Source organism: Thunnus thynnus, chromosome 7 (genome assembly GCF_963924715.1).
Source record: "Thunnus thynnus chromosome 7, fThuThy2.1, whole genome shotgun sequence".
In the NCBI taxonomy this organism is placed as follows: Eukaryota; Metazoa; Chordata; class Actinopteri; order Scombriformes; family Scombridae; genus Thunnus; species Thunnus thynnus.
This window is the reverse complement of record NC_089523.1, coordinates 22,481,322-22,498,227: the sequence shown is the minus strand read 5'-3', so window position 1 is coordinate 22,498,227 and position 16,906 is coordinate 22,481,322. Positions and strand designations below refer to the sequence as shown.

At 40.5% G+C, this 16,906-nt stretch overlaps 1 protein-coding gene across 2 annotated transcripts in view; it reads left to right on the top strand.

The window, feature by feature from the left end:
- LOC137186236 (roundabout homolog 2-like) overlaps positions 1–16,906 on the top strand; it is a 55,058-nt gene that overhangs the window by 4,379 nt on the left and 33,773 nt on the right. For both annotated transcript variants that reach the window (XM_067594995.1, XM_067594994.1), the window contains exons 2-3: positions 5,459–5,785; positions 16,304–16,461. In XM_067594995.1, coding sequence (XP_067451096.1) covers positions 5,459–5,785; positions 16,304–16,461 — 485 coding nt within the window. The remainder of the gene's footprint in view (positions 1–5,458; positions 5,786–16,303; positions 16,462–16,906) is intronic.

The window sequence follows — 16,906 nt, the reverse complement described above, 5'->3', positions numbered from 1 at the left end:
GTGCCTGCTCTCATGTATTTAGTAGGCAGTACATTAATATGCGATTTCGAACACAGTCAACAACTGACTGAGTGATGAAGTTACACCAATGGTTGGCTACCACTTCCTGTATCCGTTTTAAATTAAAAGCCCTAGTTTCAATTTAAAAGCCCTTTAGCATTTCATATACATACACATCTCTCAGGTAAATGTTCATCTTTGGGAAAATCATGAAAACCTACATTTAAAACTTCTCTTTTTTTAGAGCATAAGGGCATGCCTGTCCAAACCCGGAAACTGGCTAAGCCTGGCCTAGCGTACTGCAAATTAAATTGATTTAACAGTTTCATTATGCATTGTACTACCATATGAAAAGCAGTATGCACTATGTAGTACATACTGCGTTTGTCGGTAGTATGTAGTAGGCAGTTCAGAATACAGCTTCAATCTCTGAGCAGCCTGCCTAACAGGTTGAAGGTTGTGTTACTCAGCAGATGTCAAGCTGTGAGCTCAGGCAGGTCCAGGTTCTTATATATGTTTTTGCTCCCAGCCTGGCTGTCGCTAAAAGGCACCAAGATCTGAAGCATAAACAGGACATCCCCTCATGCAGCATTGTTGTTTTCACACATTAGCGTGACGGCGGAACACTTCTGCCCCTGGGGAGGATGCAGGGTTAATATTTGTAAATACTAATTAATGAAAGCGGCCCTGTTATGTAATGCCACAGCTAGAAGCCAAGAAACGCCAAATATAGCCCGAATCAACAGGATTTTCAAGACGTGATCTTGATCACCCCCTCAGCTGTTACCCTGCTAACCGTGTGTTAGATGAGGCAGAAATATAGGAGATGCCACGAGCAAACGTGGGTGTGTGTCAGAGTTTGCAATTAGGACCAATGGGATAACTTGTCTATCAGAGCTGTGTGCCGCACTAATGGGCTTTCATTTGACTGCGGTTGCCTGCTTTCTGTGGATTTTCCATTTGCGCTGTGAGTAAATGAAGAAATTCTCACAGATCAGATGCAATCATGACAATTACTGCATCTAATCATCCTTACACAGATAATCAAGATCATAATGACTTAAGTCTCTAGCTCTAATTGTATTGACAGCACTGATAAGTAGACTGGAGTGTTTTATTTAGCAGATAAAGAGAAAATATGAGCTTCAATTCAGAACAGTCAACATGTGAATAAGAACTGATAAATAAAATTTACTGTATTTCCCCCAGAAAAGCACCACTGCCTCTTGCCCTGACACGTTCATTTGTACACAGCACGGCCTTGAGAGCGCACTGGAGAGTGATAACCTTGCACGAGGCCGGCACACTCTCATTCACAAAGCCCCTGCATATTGGACGACAGCTCAAGGTTGACTGCCATTCACTCTTATGGATTATCTTGGCTCTCTTTTGCCCTCACGCTGAAGGTCTGTGAGGTTCACTGTTAAGTTAAAATGGCTTTAAAAGAGTTTCATTGATTTGTCTGCACTGACATGGCTTCAGCACAAAGATGATGTGTGTTTCGTAACTACCAGGGTTGGTAACAGTGAGTTGTATTGTTTGTAACATTCAATACAAGGCTCTGAATCAACACATACATACATTTCCTGTTGGGTGTGTGTGTGTGTGTGCATTTTAATCAAAATTAGCTGTATTTGTTCTTTGTAAAGCACTGCTTTTGTTTAGTAAACCGCTGAGAAACCACTTAAGCAGTCAGACGTAACGCTGCTATTTTATCCTGGAATACTTCCATGAGGGTGAAAGTAGAGTAAATTCTCCGTAGTGAAAATGCTGTAATTTGCTGCACCGTATTGATCAAAGCTGTGAATTTTGTGAGTCGTAACGGTATAAATGAATGAAGGCAGTTTGTGAAACATCTTTTCCTGTGTTTATATAATTTGCTCTGAAAGTCTAGTACAAGAGTTGCCCAAGTCCTTTCACACTAGAATGCCCCAGCTTAATATTTTTCCGCAAATCAAGTCATACTTTAAATTCCCATACGCATTTGACATCTCTGAGGAACCACCGCAGGCTCTAATGGGCTGTGTTTATGATCCGATTAAAAACATACCTTCACAGAGGTCCCCATTATTACCTGTGATGTTTATTTTTCCATTTCACAAATGGGGCTGACAGAGTTTCTTTTTGCTGAAAGGTTCTTTCAACCGCCACACGGCAATCTTCCTGTCATGAACCAAACATTACTGTGAAAATATTCGTAGAAAGAAAAGAAAATGTGTTGCTGTCGTGCTGAGGGTGGCCGAGACTTTTCACTGATTGCACACTTGTCACAGGAGTGGGTTTTTGCTTGTCACTTTGGCCACCTAAAGCTGTTAGCTTTTCTTCTTTTGACAAGACTACTCTGTAATATATCTGCATTGTCCTGCATTGCAGCAGTAGCTGTAAGAACAAATTAACCCTCATTAATAATCCCCATGATAAATCAATTTTTATTAATTTAATTCTGAACTGGACTGGATAGATGGAGGTGTTGGATATTACTTTAAATATTTTTTGAAGGCGTCTCTCGTCTCATTCAAAAATGCACCCGCTAAATAAAATGAACACGCAAGAAATTGTCATTGATGCCATTCAGACAGATTGAAAGCAACCAGGATTTCACAGTATGTGCTGACACACCGAGTACAAGGACAGCTGGGTCTCATAAACACTGGAGAGTGAACATTACAAAAGAGAGAGCTTTGTCTACAGCAGCAATAAATGTGGGCAACAAATGGATTAAAATGAACCATTGTTAATGGGTAGTAGCGTTGTTAATGGCAGATTGATGGTTTTATCGAGTGTGTGGAGCAATGAAGTAACCTAGCCTGAGAGTAAATAACAGTATAATATAATTTGTTGGTAAATTATTCCTTAAACGTAAAGCTCTTTTTTCCATTTTCCTCAGAGACTATGGGATGTCCTAAAAGGGGGTAATATGAAGTATAAGCGAAAAAAAAGCTGTTTATGCAATTTGAGCTGCATTAAGGAGTGTAAAGATTTGAGTGTATTAAACATTATGATGAGTAAAGAAAACATCTACAAACATTAAAGGAGCACTCCACCGATTTTACACATGACGATGAGTTTAAAGTTTGAAAGATTCAAAGGTTTTATTTGTCACATGCTCATACAAAAGCAGGGTGTAATATCGCTGTGGCTGTTTTAAAACAGCTAATAGAGTAAGAAATTAAAATGTAAAAGTGGGCTTTGCAACTTTTCAGTGTATAAAAATGTCAAAAACCAAGTGTTCTATCTAATGAACACCTGGTGGATCGAAACATTGTGTCCAATAAACTGACTGCATGCAGGAATTTGGCCTTTTTTATAGTGTATGAAGGCGAGCTCAGTGTTAGACTGACTGTTAGAGTGCAAATATCCAAATGTGCAGGTCAGTGTAAAGGACACGGTGCTGGACAAATCAGAGGATGTACAGAGGTCGGAGGTCAGAGGAAACCATCCTGATGGCCTGGAGGAAGAAGCTGTCACTGAGTCTATCTGTGTTTAATTTTTAGATATGAGTAATGTGGCTGGGAGGAGTATGTCTGTCTGTAATGTCTTCTGTGGTTCTGGAGGGAGCTTTCAATATTAAATTTGAAAAAATAACCTTGATAATGTAATCTAGGGGATCTGGATTTGCGCTTGGAGACTCTATGCAAATCTGTATAGAGTTTGAAAGACATGAAAGTTTAGCAGCTAGGGGGTCTGACAAAACAACAAGACAAGACACAATTGAGCAAAGGATTTTTTGGAGCTTCAACCAAAAACAGTAAGTTTCATCACTGCCAAAGTTTGAGTACTAATACCCAGCACTGAAAGTCAGGATATTTTCTCTGCTGCTTGGATTTTCACCATCTTTTAAATCTTTCTTTTAAAACTCTTCCAATTTAATGGAAGCACAATGCTAAACTACTGGAGTACCCCTTTAAGAGGTCAGCTCTCTTCCAGTATTTGTTTTTTTGTGAAATAATCCAGTTAGGGAAGATGGAAGAGGAAGAGTGATGTAACCGTGTTACATGAGTTGTGATTTGATACTGCCAGTGAATTCTTTGTATGCTCTGAAAACACGGTTCACCACCAGGACGACAAAGCTCTTATCAAAATCATTTAGACAAACACACACAGTCATATGTGTCAATACTTACTCCCAGCGGACTCAAACATACCATACAGACGTGACGAAATCTAATCTAGGAAGTACATTATGATATCTCAAAGGATTAGCTTTCAGGTCTAGCCTGAAATGATTTACACTTGTAAACAAAGTATGATTTTGTGTCTGGACCTGCTGAACGTGCTTTGGCACATTTTAACGGCTCGATTAGTATTCATCCACGTCCCACATTAGCATTTGAGCTGTCCCGGTTTGTGACCCTAGGGTGTTAGCGCTCATATCGCTCTTTAGATGTTTACTTCAGGTTTGTGCCACGATGGCGACTCCTGGCCTGCTTGGATCAAATCCGTTCATAAAAAGACACAAATCTGCTTACAGCTGAAAAGTGAGGATTTATCCTGATGCCTCAGATTTAAATATAATGTAACAGCAGCATGTGCAACATGTGTGTCATTAGGTTACTCCTGACTGCTCCTCTCTGACGATAATGGAGGGATTTTCATGCAATCTAGATTATGCACTGGAAATAATGCCTTAGACAGAGCAGCACAATAATCAGTGGCACAGTGACCATTTCATTTTCTTTCTTTCTTTCTTTCTTTTGAGAGGAAGAGACCATCTGTTCCTCTGAACCAAACTAAAAGCAGCGGCATTTGAATTATTCATTTTTCTAACTGTAACACATTGTTAGAGACATTTGGTCTTGCTCTAAAAGCTTACCTTGGGTCTTGAAGCAGTGTGTCTTTCCCTCACAGCCAAAGGAAAGATAGTAATGGATCCCCAGAGAGCAGGATATGGGAGTTATCTATATTTCTGTGCCTCTCTCATTCTCCCAGCTTGGGTCTTTCTCCTCTTAAATGCATAGGTCTGCCTGTCTTATTTTTTGCTTTCCACCAACTGTCGTCTCCACTGTGCTACAATCCTGATTGACACAGAGATTGGCTATTTCCATATCATATGGGTGATTGCATCCTCTGCACAGCTGATGTCTTCTGTGAAAATGCTTTGCGATATACTATTCTTTAACAGAACACAATATGGGTCGTGTTTTGCTATTTGCAGAATGTAGAAAGAATGACTGGATATCACATTTACTGATCTGAAAGCCACAGGTTGTTACTGGAATACATGATGTCTTACTTTCAAAGTCAGCCTTCAAAGAGAGATTATACACGATTTGCTATGCTAAACACAAATTCATGCAACACACAATCTGTGTCTTTGTCCAGCATCACTAAAGAAAGATATTTCTGCTTCCCAAATGGCTTCGCTGCTGTCTGTCCTGCTACAAAGAGATTACATGTTTTCATGAATGGTAGGTGGTCAGCTGGGTAGATAACATCTGTGCTCATCTCCACTTCACAGGGTCCAGGGCACGGTTTGAAGACAGCGCACCTCGGATTGTGGAGGACCCCTCGGATTTGATTGTTTCCAAGGGGGAGCCTGCCACCCTCAACTGTAAGGCAGAGGGCCGACCCCCTCCTGCAATAGAGTGGTACAAGGATGGCGAGCGCGTGGAGACGGACAAAGATGACCCCCATTCTCACCGCATGCTCCTGCCCAGCGGCTCCCTCTTCTTCCTGCGTATCGTACACGGACGACGGAGCAAACCAGACGAGGGCATCTACACCTGTGTGGCCCGCAACTACCTGGGAGAGGCCATTAGTCGTAATGCTTCACTGGAAGTTGCCAGTAAGGCACCATGTTATTGATCATAATCCTATAAATGTGTGTGTGTGTGTGCGAATAAGTGTTAACGCTATAAGTTGATGTATGAGTGCAGTATGCAGATGCTTCACAGTTGTGTCCCAGATCTTCTTGCAGCTGTCTGGCAGCTTTATAGAGAGTTGGCTGCTGTGCTTAAAAATAATGATATGAAAGAACCAGACTGCAGAGACAAAACCCTAAAAAGTTGGTGGTGTGGGTGGAGATAAATTCAGTAATAAGTAATAGCCTGTGGATTTGTTCCTAATTTTAGGTGTTTTGTCTTGAGCACTTTGTTTTCTTCTGTTAGGTCTTTAACTGTAGCCTGAGATAAAAACCTGCTAAGTGACTATTAACAACATTTATGGCATTTTGGCCAGTCAGCTACTTAGCTGAACAATTTAGCAACTTAATTTTTCATGTCTGTAATAAAACAATAGTCTGGTGCCCAAATGAACACTGGCACATTTGCCTGATATCTTGCTATAATCATTCCTCCCGTTCATAATGGCCATTGAAAGATCCCTTCATAATTCATTTTCATTGTAAGTGATGGGGCACAAAATCCACAAGCCTCCTTCTGTTCAAAAATGTATTTAAGTTTATTTGAAGATAATATGAAGCTTCAGCTGTCTGAATTAGTCAAATCAAGTCAATATCTTTCAAAGTTACTGTCTTTTTATTACCAAAGTCCCTCTTTTTGTTGGAAAAAATTGGGTTGGGCAACTAACTACTGTTTGAAGACTGACTGGAAAAATTGTTTTAATATAGTTTAAAAGTTGTCTATTCTTGATATTAGAGGCTGTAAAGTATAACAGTTTTCTAAAATGAGACTGCATGTGTTTCTTTAGAGATTACAGGGAAATTATGGTAGTTGTTTACTTGGGTGTTATTCTCATATTTTTATCCATTTTAACTAGTTTTCATGGTTACATTTAACTTAGAAAAACATTGATATGATTCGCTATATTGGTAGTGGAGGACTGGGTATCGACCATGATGTGACAAATTCACATTAAATAGGCCTACAGTTTTTCTGTCAGAGTCATTATAGTGTTTTCCTGCCACCAGTTACACTCACTCAATAACAGTGAGCCTCTGACCCAGTTTTTAGTGCCACAGCATCAAGATGTTTTCAATGACTTTCACGCAGTAAGGTAGTGTATACAGATATAAAATACAATAAACAGAGAGCAATGGTATCAGATTTGTGCTCAATGTCACTTGGGAAAAGGGTATGAGCTGCTCAATTTCCAAAACACTTCAGTTTAACAGAAAATATAATCTCTAACACTTGTCATTGTGCTTAATGGATCCACTATGCTATGCAGTTCAGTACAACAGCTGCAAGCATTTCCAGGGGACCACTTTCTATGTTTACTCTCAGTCAGACTCAATGACAAGTGTTTGAGATGATTTCTGTTAAACACAAGTGTTTTTGAAAGCTATAGGAGAATCACCCCAATCTGCATCTTTCTTGCTAGAATCCCAAATTTCTAAAACGGAGGTGGCGAATAAAATGTTATCATGAATAATGGACAAAAATAGGAAAACAACAGCCAGGTTGACAAAATATAATCATACTCTAAATGTGCTATAGTTCATTTCTACAATTGACCTCAGACCAAGTCTCAGCATAGAAAATTAATGATGCAAGTAACTATTTTCTTTTTTGTTTCAAGCAATTAATCGTTTATTGTCTATGAAATGTCAGAAAATACCAAAACACGCCCCTTGTAATTTTCCAGAGTCCAAGGTGATGTCTCGTTTTCTCAGACTAACAGTCCAAGCCCCGAAGAGATCTGGTTAACTGTCATAGATGACAAAGAACTGCAGCAAATCACACCTGAGGAGCTGCACACACATTGTTACTGACCCGTGGAGGACCCAGATTATCATTGCATCACCTGAGAGTCCTCTCTGTGTACCAACAAAATCGTGTGTGAGCATGCATGTATAGCTGTGTGTCTGCTGTTGAGGAGTACAGCAGGGGAGTATGAGCTTTCTCATATCTTGGTGCAAGTGCACTGAAGTAAAAAGCCCCCACTCGGAGCCGTGTCTATTATTTTTCCTCCTCGGTCCAGGACACGTGCCGTTGTCTTCCCTCCCTTCCTAATTGTGCCAGTGTGGCTCAGCCCTGGGTTGAAATGCGGCTCTCTTTGCCATGAGGAAATGGATTAGTCAGTGGGTTGATTAGGCGAAGGAGCATAACAGATTAGCAAGGTCGAATTGTCCTCGTTAAAAAACACAAAACAGCGATTTGAGCAGGGTCTTATGTTCCACCATATTGAGGCTTCCTTACTGGCAGCGTGTGTGTGTGTATGTGTGTGTGTGTGTAAGTGGTCACGGCTGACTGACCTCATCTGTAGCTCACATCCAAAAATAGGGACAGCCTCCACAGATATACAGTATATTGGGAACCATAAGCGGCTCCAACTAATGGAAACATCCAAGCTGGGAGAAGATATGAAGCATATACTGTCATATTGCCTCTTTTAAATGGTTGATAATGTGTGCAGCTGGAGATTACAGTACAGTCATATCGGTAAAGGGATGATTCACCTGCAGGCACACAGTGACTAACAGTATTAATAAGTGCCTGTTTTGTTCTAATCTCACTGCCTCCGGCTAGCAGGGGCATATGCCAAGACAGCATGGTGGTGGTCTTAGACTCCCCCCTCCCTTGAGTGTGAGGTTGTGCTGACTGTGGGGTAAATAGTGACCCAATTAGCTCTGGCAGGGAGGTGCGGTGTGTGTGTGTGTGTGTGTTTGTGGTGTTAATGAGCAGCCAGTTTTAAGCTGGTGGTCTTACAGAAATGTGTGTGTGTGTGTTGGTGGTAGAGGCTGTGTGAGTCTGAGGGACAACAGGTGGGAGGAGGAAGAGCTTTAAACTCCTACTGAGCAGTAATTAATACCAATGCATCTGTTCGTAGTTAGTGCGTCTCCGAATAGGGTGCAAGAGTGCTGACAATAACCTGCTTTTAACCACATTAATTACCAGTGAAAGATGCTTAATATATTGTCTTGGATGACCTCACTTGGTATGATTTTGTATATCATTAAGTATGAGAAAATAGTTTTGTGTTTTGCGCACCCTGAGGTCTACAAGTTATATTTTTGGTATAGCTGCTGTCGCTCCCTTTTAGAGTACCTTGTAGTCAGGAAATGGCTTTGCTGAAAAATGTCAGCAGCAGTCATTATTTCTGTCTTTTTCTCTCTGTCTCTTCTTTTACTATAAGCTGCCAGTGATCAGCTGTTGCCTCGCTGTTGAAAAAGCAGAATAACGAGAAAGTGGAAGTGGACTGAAATCCCTGCCTCCGTTCCTCCAAACTGTTTTGGCTTGAAAATAAAACAAGAAGGAGGGGATGGGACAGTACTAGTGTCTATTTCGAAGTCATGAATGTTAATGTGTGCTTGTCTCAGTGAGGAGACAGTCACATGGTGTGGCAGGATTAGAATAAAGTAGGACAAATAAAAAATAAAACTTTAGGCTTTAGAGCCAGATGTTCCTCTTACTCCTGATGAGGGATTATGAGGGAATCAAAGTTCTGGTTGCAGCTTGTTTCTTTCGCTTCTTCTGCTCTACGTTCTCTTTTCTCTGGAGAATATCCACAGATATATATCATCCCTGACAGAAGCGTCGTGCCCATTCAACTTGAGGGGGCAGGTGCCGCTGCCGGCTGTGAAAGATGTGTCAAATTGTGGTCGTGTTATCCACAGTGTGAGGAACCAATCTCAGTTCACGCCATAAAAAAGTGTGACTTGAATTAATTTGTAAATTACTCTGCCTCAGAATTCCCCTAAAAAGTGACTTTAAAGTGACTTTAGCACTAGTGACTTTAACCATAAATCACAAGTAATTAATATTAGTGAGATTTGTAGATTTTTTTATATATAAAGAGCAAGAGCTAAATAATGTACTGTAAGTAAAAATAGTGACATGTTTGTGAGCTTTCTTTATTTACTGTAATGTTAAATAATCAAGAGAGCTAGCTAGCTAACCAGCTAATGTTACCACTGACTTTAAAGCTATTTCGTTAACATTTTCTTTTTCAATATTGGAATTAATCTGTGCCATAGATCTCCGTTTTTGTCCAAACACTATTAAAAACATGTGACTGTCAAGTTTCTTTCATTGCAGCGAAAATAAACAAAATGGCTGACATTCCTTTTATTCTCAGTGGAAAATGCAATATTTTAAGATAGTTTCGGCATTAAAATGTGCTTTGATAACATTTCTAGAGAAATGTGCATTCATGATGTTTGTTTTAATTTGTTAGTTATTATGAAGATTTTTGCAGGCTTTCTATCGTTTTTATTATTATTATTATTTCTCAGAATCAAAAGGAGAAATAATTAAAAACTGATGGCCTTAACATTAATCTATCGTATTGTTGAGTTACCAAGGATACTTTCATTTTTTTGTTTTGAGAAATTTTAAAGATATTGTTAAAAGAAAACCTTAACAGGGTGACAGTGAGGAAAATACTTCCAGGTGGGTCCTCCGGTGAGCCAATCACAAAGCTTCAAATTCTGGATTTCAAACTCAATTCATCCCTGAGGCGCTATAAAATGTTTTTTTATTAAAAGATCATCATCAAACAGTTACATAAAATAGCACAAATAACATAACAGCTCAGATAACTACACAAAGCAAAGACAATGATTCAAACAACATGCAACTATGTGGTTTCAGAGATAGCAGCGTCTATAGCAACCACCATAGCACCGATAGAAAGCCTGCAAAAATCTTCATAATAACTAACAAACTAAACATCATATACATTCACTGAACGAATATTTTGAAAATAAAATACACATTTCTCACTAGAAACATTATCAAAATGCATTTTAATGCCAAAACTATCTTAAGATATTGTATTTTCCACTGAGAATAAAAGGAATGTCAGCCATTTTGTTTGCTTTTGTTGCAATAAAAGAAACTTGACAGTCATGTGATGTGGACGCAGCTATTACATGTAGCTATTACACATTTTGATGCGAGACTGGTGATGCATCTGCTCCCCTCAGAAGTTAAAACGAAGGATTGGAGTACCACCTGCATGTAAAATTGGATTTTGGCATATGCACTGCACGCAATTTGTTGTGTTATTTGTACGCAGATTGAAGAGACTGGGTTGGTTTGTATGAGTCCAGTCAAGCCTTACTAATGATTCAAAATGCGTTTTCTGTTTACAACAGTCTTTGTAATTGAAACATCATCACATTTTCGGAAAGTGGAGGAATTTATAGCCAAGAGTTTTTCATAAAGACTATTGTCCCCAGAGTCCCTTCTCATCCTCCATCAACACAATCAGACAATGGGTGGATTAAAGCAATCTCTCTTCTCTGTAGGCAAAGCCTCCATTAGCTATGACAGGGCAGTATCATGGCAATAGGATTAGACCACCTCCCTAACGGGTTTACTGCTCTCTGAAATAAAAGAACAATAGGAGTGAGGCAGCGGGTTGTCAGTTTAGGCTCTGAAAATGTGCACGTCCTCTGTCCTTTAACCTCTCCCTCCACCCTCCTACCTGTCAGCCGAGAAAACACAGCGCCTGGTAACCATTCACACATCTGTCCGGCCCACGCTGTCTGCTCTGTCTGCTTGCCACACTCACTGTCACCTCATGTTTAGTGCAAAAACTCTGCTTTTTTTCCCCTCTGTCCTGTCTGTCACACTCACCCATCATGTTTCTTTGAACACGCAGGGTATGTAAATGGTCTGTGAACTGTTAAGTAATTTGGCCTGTGGCTGCTTCATTTGAGACAAAGTCACAATCAATTAGCATAAAAGCCCCATCAACAATTTACTTTAATCAGTCCTGTACATGCAAAGTCAGAATTATTCTTATGATTAATCTCTCCTCTTCCCTCTACTCATTTTTCCAAAAACACTAACAGATGGCCTTTCTGCAGTCATAGAGCTATGCTCTGCTAAACACTGTATTGTAGAGATAAATGTCACTTAAAAATCAAGTGATGAATATTCTCGGGAGATTAAATCTCCTAATCTGTATATCCCTGAAATATTAAAGTTATTAAAATGAATGTGTGCTCTCAGAATAGCACCCTCAGAAATAATGATGAAACCACTGAAAGTCATTTAGCCCTGCTTTGCCATTATTTAAGCTTACAGGAAGTGCCTTGGGAAATATGAGGATTTGTCTCTGCAGAGGCAGGGTCAAACCTCTGCTGCCCCACAGTAACCACGCTCCCTGTCTGAGTGCCGACAGGCTGAAGGGAGAGCGAAGGGCTTGGTTTAGGAGATTATTTGGCAGATCTAGTCGTATTATGTCTGAGAAGTGAAGTTAGGGACAGTAGCCCCTCAGGAGGGGGGCCCGTCTCTGTGTTTCTGATAAGATTGTTAGATTTAGTGGTGGGATCATCATCGCATATACACATCCGTGGGAAACACTGTTTTGCATGGCAGGCTTTAAAGTCAGGAGTAAGGAAGGATCACATTAACTTGAACACAGCTTCAAAGAAATTTTTGGAGCTCATGTTGCGCAGTGTTTAGGGGGGAAGTGATGTCAGGAATATATTCTGCTCTCTGGCATGTGTTTCAACCCTCAAAATGTCCCACTTTCTCAAAGTCTGTGCCCGGGGACTCGAGGGGTTTCAAATGCTAAAGGTGTGTGCGTGCATGTGCGTGTGTGTCTGTGCGGGTTTGTACCCATGGGTGTTTGTGTGCATGCAGTTCAAGGATTAGCTCTCTGCCCATAACTTTTTCACTTCAGTCACCATGGCAGTGAAACAAAGGTCTCTGTGCGCCCGTCTAACCAGGCCTTACAGATGGAGGTCTAAAAATAAGGCAGTGCTTTCAATTAGCCCTTCAGCTCTGCAAAGCATTTTGAAACAGGCAGCCAAGTGAACAGGGTCGGGCTTATTTGGTGAACAGACCTTTGGGAGGAGTGTCAGTGCCTTTACGGGTTACAGTTTACCGGTAGCTTTGCTATAACTCCAGCAAAGCCTATTTAATCATCCTGTTTTGTGAGGATCTTTAGGATGCTATACCTCTCCGTGGCAGATGTCCAATGCTGTATAAACCCCTGATCAGTCCACCATTGCTGCTTCATCACCTCCACCGAAATGTATTACAGTGTTTGACTGTGAATATCAATTCAAATATCACTGCAGTGTAATGAGAAATTCGAATTTCTGAACGAGTCTTCATTTTTCTTAAAGTCTTCACACTTATCCCCCAGCCTAAATGTCATGGCATTAAAAGGAAGATTCTCCCACTCAGTAAAGAGAATAAACTTCCACTTAATTTCAATAAGGGTCAGTTTAAGAAGGCAGGTAGTGTGTAATGATGTCTTGTATCACGGGGCGTGTTGGGGAAAAGGGCGGATGAGGTTCAGATTGACTGATGTTCCCCTCAGAGGGAAAGCTGTCTGCTGCCGAGCTAAGGTTTGGAATATTCATAGGCATTTACCCAAGACAATTACAGCCATGGAACGAGTGAGGAATGATTTTCCGTCTTTAAATAGCTGTGATAAAGTCATTTCAAATGAGATTTTATTTGAGCCCAGTGGGTCTGAATATTGATGCTGCATTAAAGGCCAGAGCTGCCATGTTGACACAGACCTGTCAGGAGTACTGTTGGATAATTAATGTGGCGTAGATTTAGTTATGTACTCAGAGTAATTGGCTTAGGATGAACTAAGTGCTTAGTTAAGTCGATTTTAGGTGGATTACAGTAATGTCACTAATTGTTAATGAGTAAAGACAAACAGAGATTACACCAGATGATGATTGTGAAGCATGCAAGAGGGGTTAATGTTTACTGTAGATTGACAGCAAAGCATATTGATTATGTACAGTTCCTAAAAAAAAAAAGCATTCACCCACTTGGAAGTTTTCATGTTTTATCTTACAACATTGATTTTAAGTCAATTAAATCTGTCTTTTTTGACCCTGATCATCAGAAAAAGACCTGTTCATGTTGAAGTAAAAACAGATCTCTACAAAGTGATGTAAATTACTCAAAAAAAACATAATACAAAATACTTGTCTGCAAGTATTCATCCCCTTTGATAGGACACACCTCAATCATCACCAATTAATTAAATCAAGGGGTTTCAGTCGAATACAGTATAACTACAGCTGTACTGTATCTGGGAGGTACAACTTTTGGTCAGTATCGTAGCAAAATCTCCTCCATGAATACAAAAAAGACTCCAATTCAGCGTAAAGGTGAATGAAAAGCACAAGTCAGAGGACAGATACAAGAAAATTTCCAAGTTATCCTTTGGAGAGCAGTGAAAATCAATCATTTAAGGGGAACTCCACTGATTTTATGCAGCAAAGTCTGTTAACAGGTCTTGGGGAGTACTACTGTGTATGTGAAAAAAGTTGTAGCCTTTTATGGCTCCAGAGCTGATACATTTTCCTCATGTGACATCACTTGAGGCAGCGTCAAAAGGAGCTGAAGACTACAAGTTTTAAAATGAAAAAAAATCTGGGGGTTTGGAGTTAGAATGAATTAAGGTAACCAGATCTCTGTAGCCCACTCCTCATCTAAGGTTACATTAGCTGCTCCAAGCATACCACACCTAAATCTATGCAGTCGAGAGAATAGAGTCAAGTTGCATTATAAAGATGATACCTCTGGTTCTGCTGCATCAATTTTAATGCCTTTTTAAAACTGTCCATTGTGAGACTGACAGTGTTATAGGAGTGAAATACTGAATCGGTGGAGTACTCTTTAAAGAAATGGAAAAATATGGCACAACTGTCAATCTGCCTAGAACAGGTCGTCCTCAAAAACAGAGTGAGCGTGCAAGAGGGAGACTAGTGAGGGAGGCAACCAAGAGACTTATGACAACTCTGAAGGAGTACCGAGCTTTAGTGGCTCAGACTGGAGAGACTGTGTGTACAACAACAGCCACCCGGGTGCTTCACTGGCTTTATGGGAGAGCGGCAAAGAGAAAGCCTCAGTTCAAAACTTGTGACTTCGCGGCTACAGCTTGCCAGAAGGAACGTGGGAGACTCTGAAGTCAGATGGTGGAAGGTTCGCTAGTCTGATGAGACCAAAATTGAGCTTTTCTAGCCATCAGACAAAATGCCATGTTTGGCGTAAACATCGCAGATCATTATGAACATAGAAACCCCACCATGACGCATGGTAGTGGCAGCATCACACTGTGAGGATGCTAGAGGGTAAAATGAATGCAGCAGAAATAAAGAGAGAGCCATGGAGGAAAACCTTGCCATGTCAGAGTCTAGATCTCAATCCAGTCGAGAATTTTTGGCTATTCACTCACCATCCCCGTACAGCCTGTCAGAGCCTGAGCAATTTTAAAAAGAACAATGGGGGAAAATTTCAATGTCCAGATGTGGAAAGCTGATAGACACTCAAGGCTGTAATTGCTGCCAAAGGTGTGTCTACTAAATTCTGATTTAAAGAAGGTGAACAATTGTGAAGACAAAATTTTGTGTTTTATTTCTGTAATTGATTAAAATGACTTTGTCACGGTCTGTTTTCAATTTGACATTAAAAAGTCATTTCCGTCACATTAAATGTACTTTCAGTCAGTTTTATGAAGCAATAAAACATAAAAACCTCCACTTCTTATATGCACTGTGTCTGTGAAAGATTGCTAAAATATTCATGAAAGTGTAAAAACGAGATTGCATTGATTAGTCTGCAATAGCACACTTGGGTTGAGAAAAAAAACCCTGCAGGCTGAAGCTAGAGGATGTGGTCCAAAATGAGGAGTGGAGCCGTGAGTGTCCATCTGAAAATGTGAGCCTGTCAGCGTCGGAGTATGAGTTTCCATTGTGCGGCAGGTCTCATGAGATGGCTCCAGTTCACAGTTCACACTGAGGCTTTCATCTGTCAATCACAGCAGAGGATTATAAGATATCAAAGGTCGCCGTGTCAAACTTCTCATCCTGTCGTCATCCACAGGGTGGCGGGAGTGCCAACTTCAGGGGTGACATGAGGATAAGCTTTTACTCGTTCAGTGCTGATTTTACTTGTGTCAGAGCCGTGTTGCAGATATGTAAAGATAGCGTTTGGAATCAGAGACACAATCCTTTCATTAATGCAGAGGACTTTTTTTTCCTCCCTCACACATGAGCTAAATTATGAATGCGTTGTTATTTGTTTACTCCGTGTTGGACTGAGAGATGTGCATTATTCATCTACTCTGACAGGAGAGACAGCAGAGTAGGACACAGGCCTGGGAAAACATTAAAACAGCGCACAGTCTAACAAGGGCATTGCCAGGAATTTGAGCTGTCATGCACATGCAAACACAATAATCCACTTTCACTCAATAAGCTTGTTTTCAGACAACCTTCACCAAGAAGACAGACACAAAGAAAACAACTCAAACAAACGATTCCCCGGTCAAATTGGTGCTTCTTTTGATGATACTGGTCGTGTGTGTGCAGCTGCTCACCGATCTGCGGGTCTGATTTCCAGGCTTTGTTTTAAATACATCAGACAGGCAGGGCCTCTGAAGCTAATTAGATTTCTTTGTGTTTTCTTCTCAGTCCTGAGAGATGATTTCCGGCAGGCCCCGAGCGATGTGGTGGTGGCTGCTGGTGAGCCTGCTGTCTTGGAGTGCGTGCCTCCACGTGGTCACCCTGAGCCCACAGTGTCCTGGAAACGCAACAACGTCCGAGTCAGCACCAAGGATGATCGCATCTCTGTGAGTTCAATCGAAACACTGAACAAACCAGGCTCCGGTTTCAAAATAATGAGAAATACAAAACAGAAATACAAACGGCTAATAACAGATAATTGGCTAGAGAACTGATAAAAAAAATGACATTTACTACAGTGAATGTAATCTGAGGCATCAATACAAAGACTGAGGTTTTTGTACTTCTTTTCTCAAGGCTACTTTATAAACACTCAGTTCTGAAGAAATCAATTATACCAATGGCAGAGATGCACATTTGTAGTGACAGTAGTTTCAATAGACCATACTTCTGTGCAGACGCCTTTGTTTTCTATGGACCGGAAAATGTCTCTGATTCTGCTGTCACTTTTGTTTTTTCCACTCGTGTGTAAAAACAACACCTGGACACAATCTCTGGTGGTTGTTGAAAGGCTTTTTCAGAAATTATTGAATATAGAAAAGATTAATGACT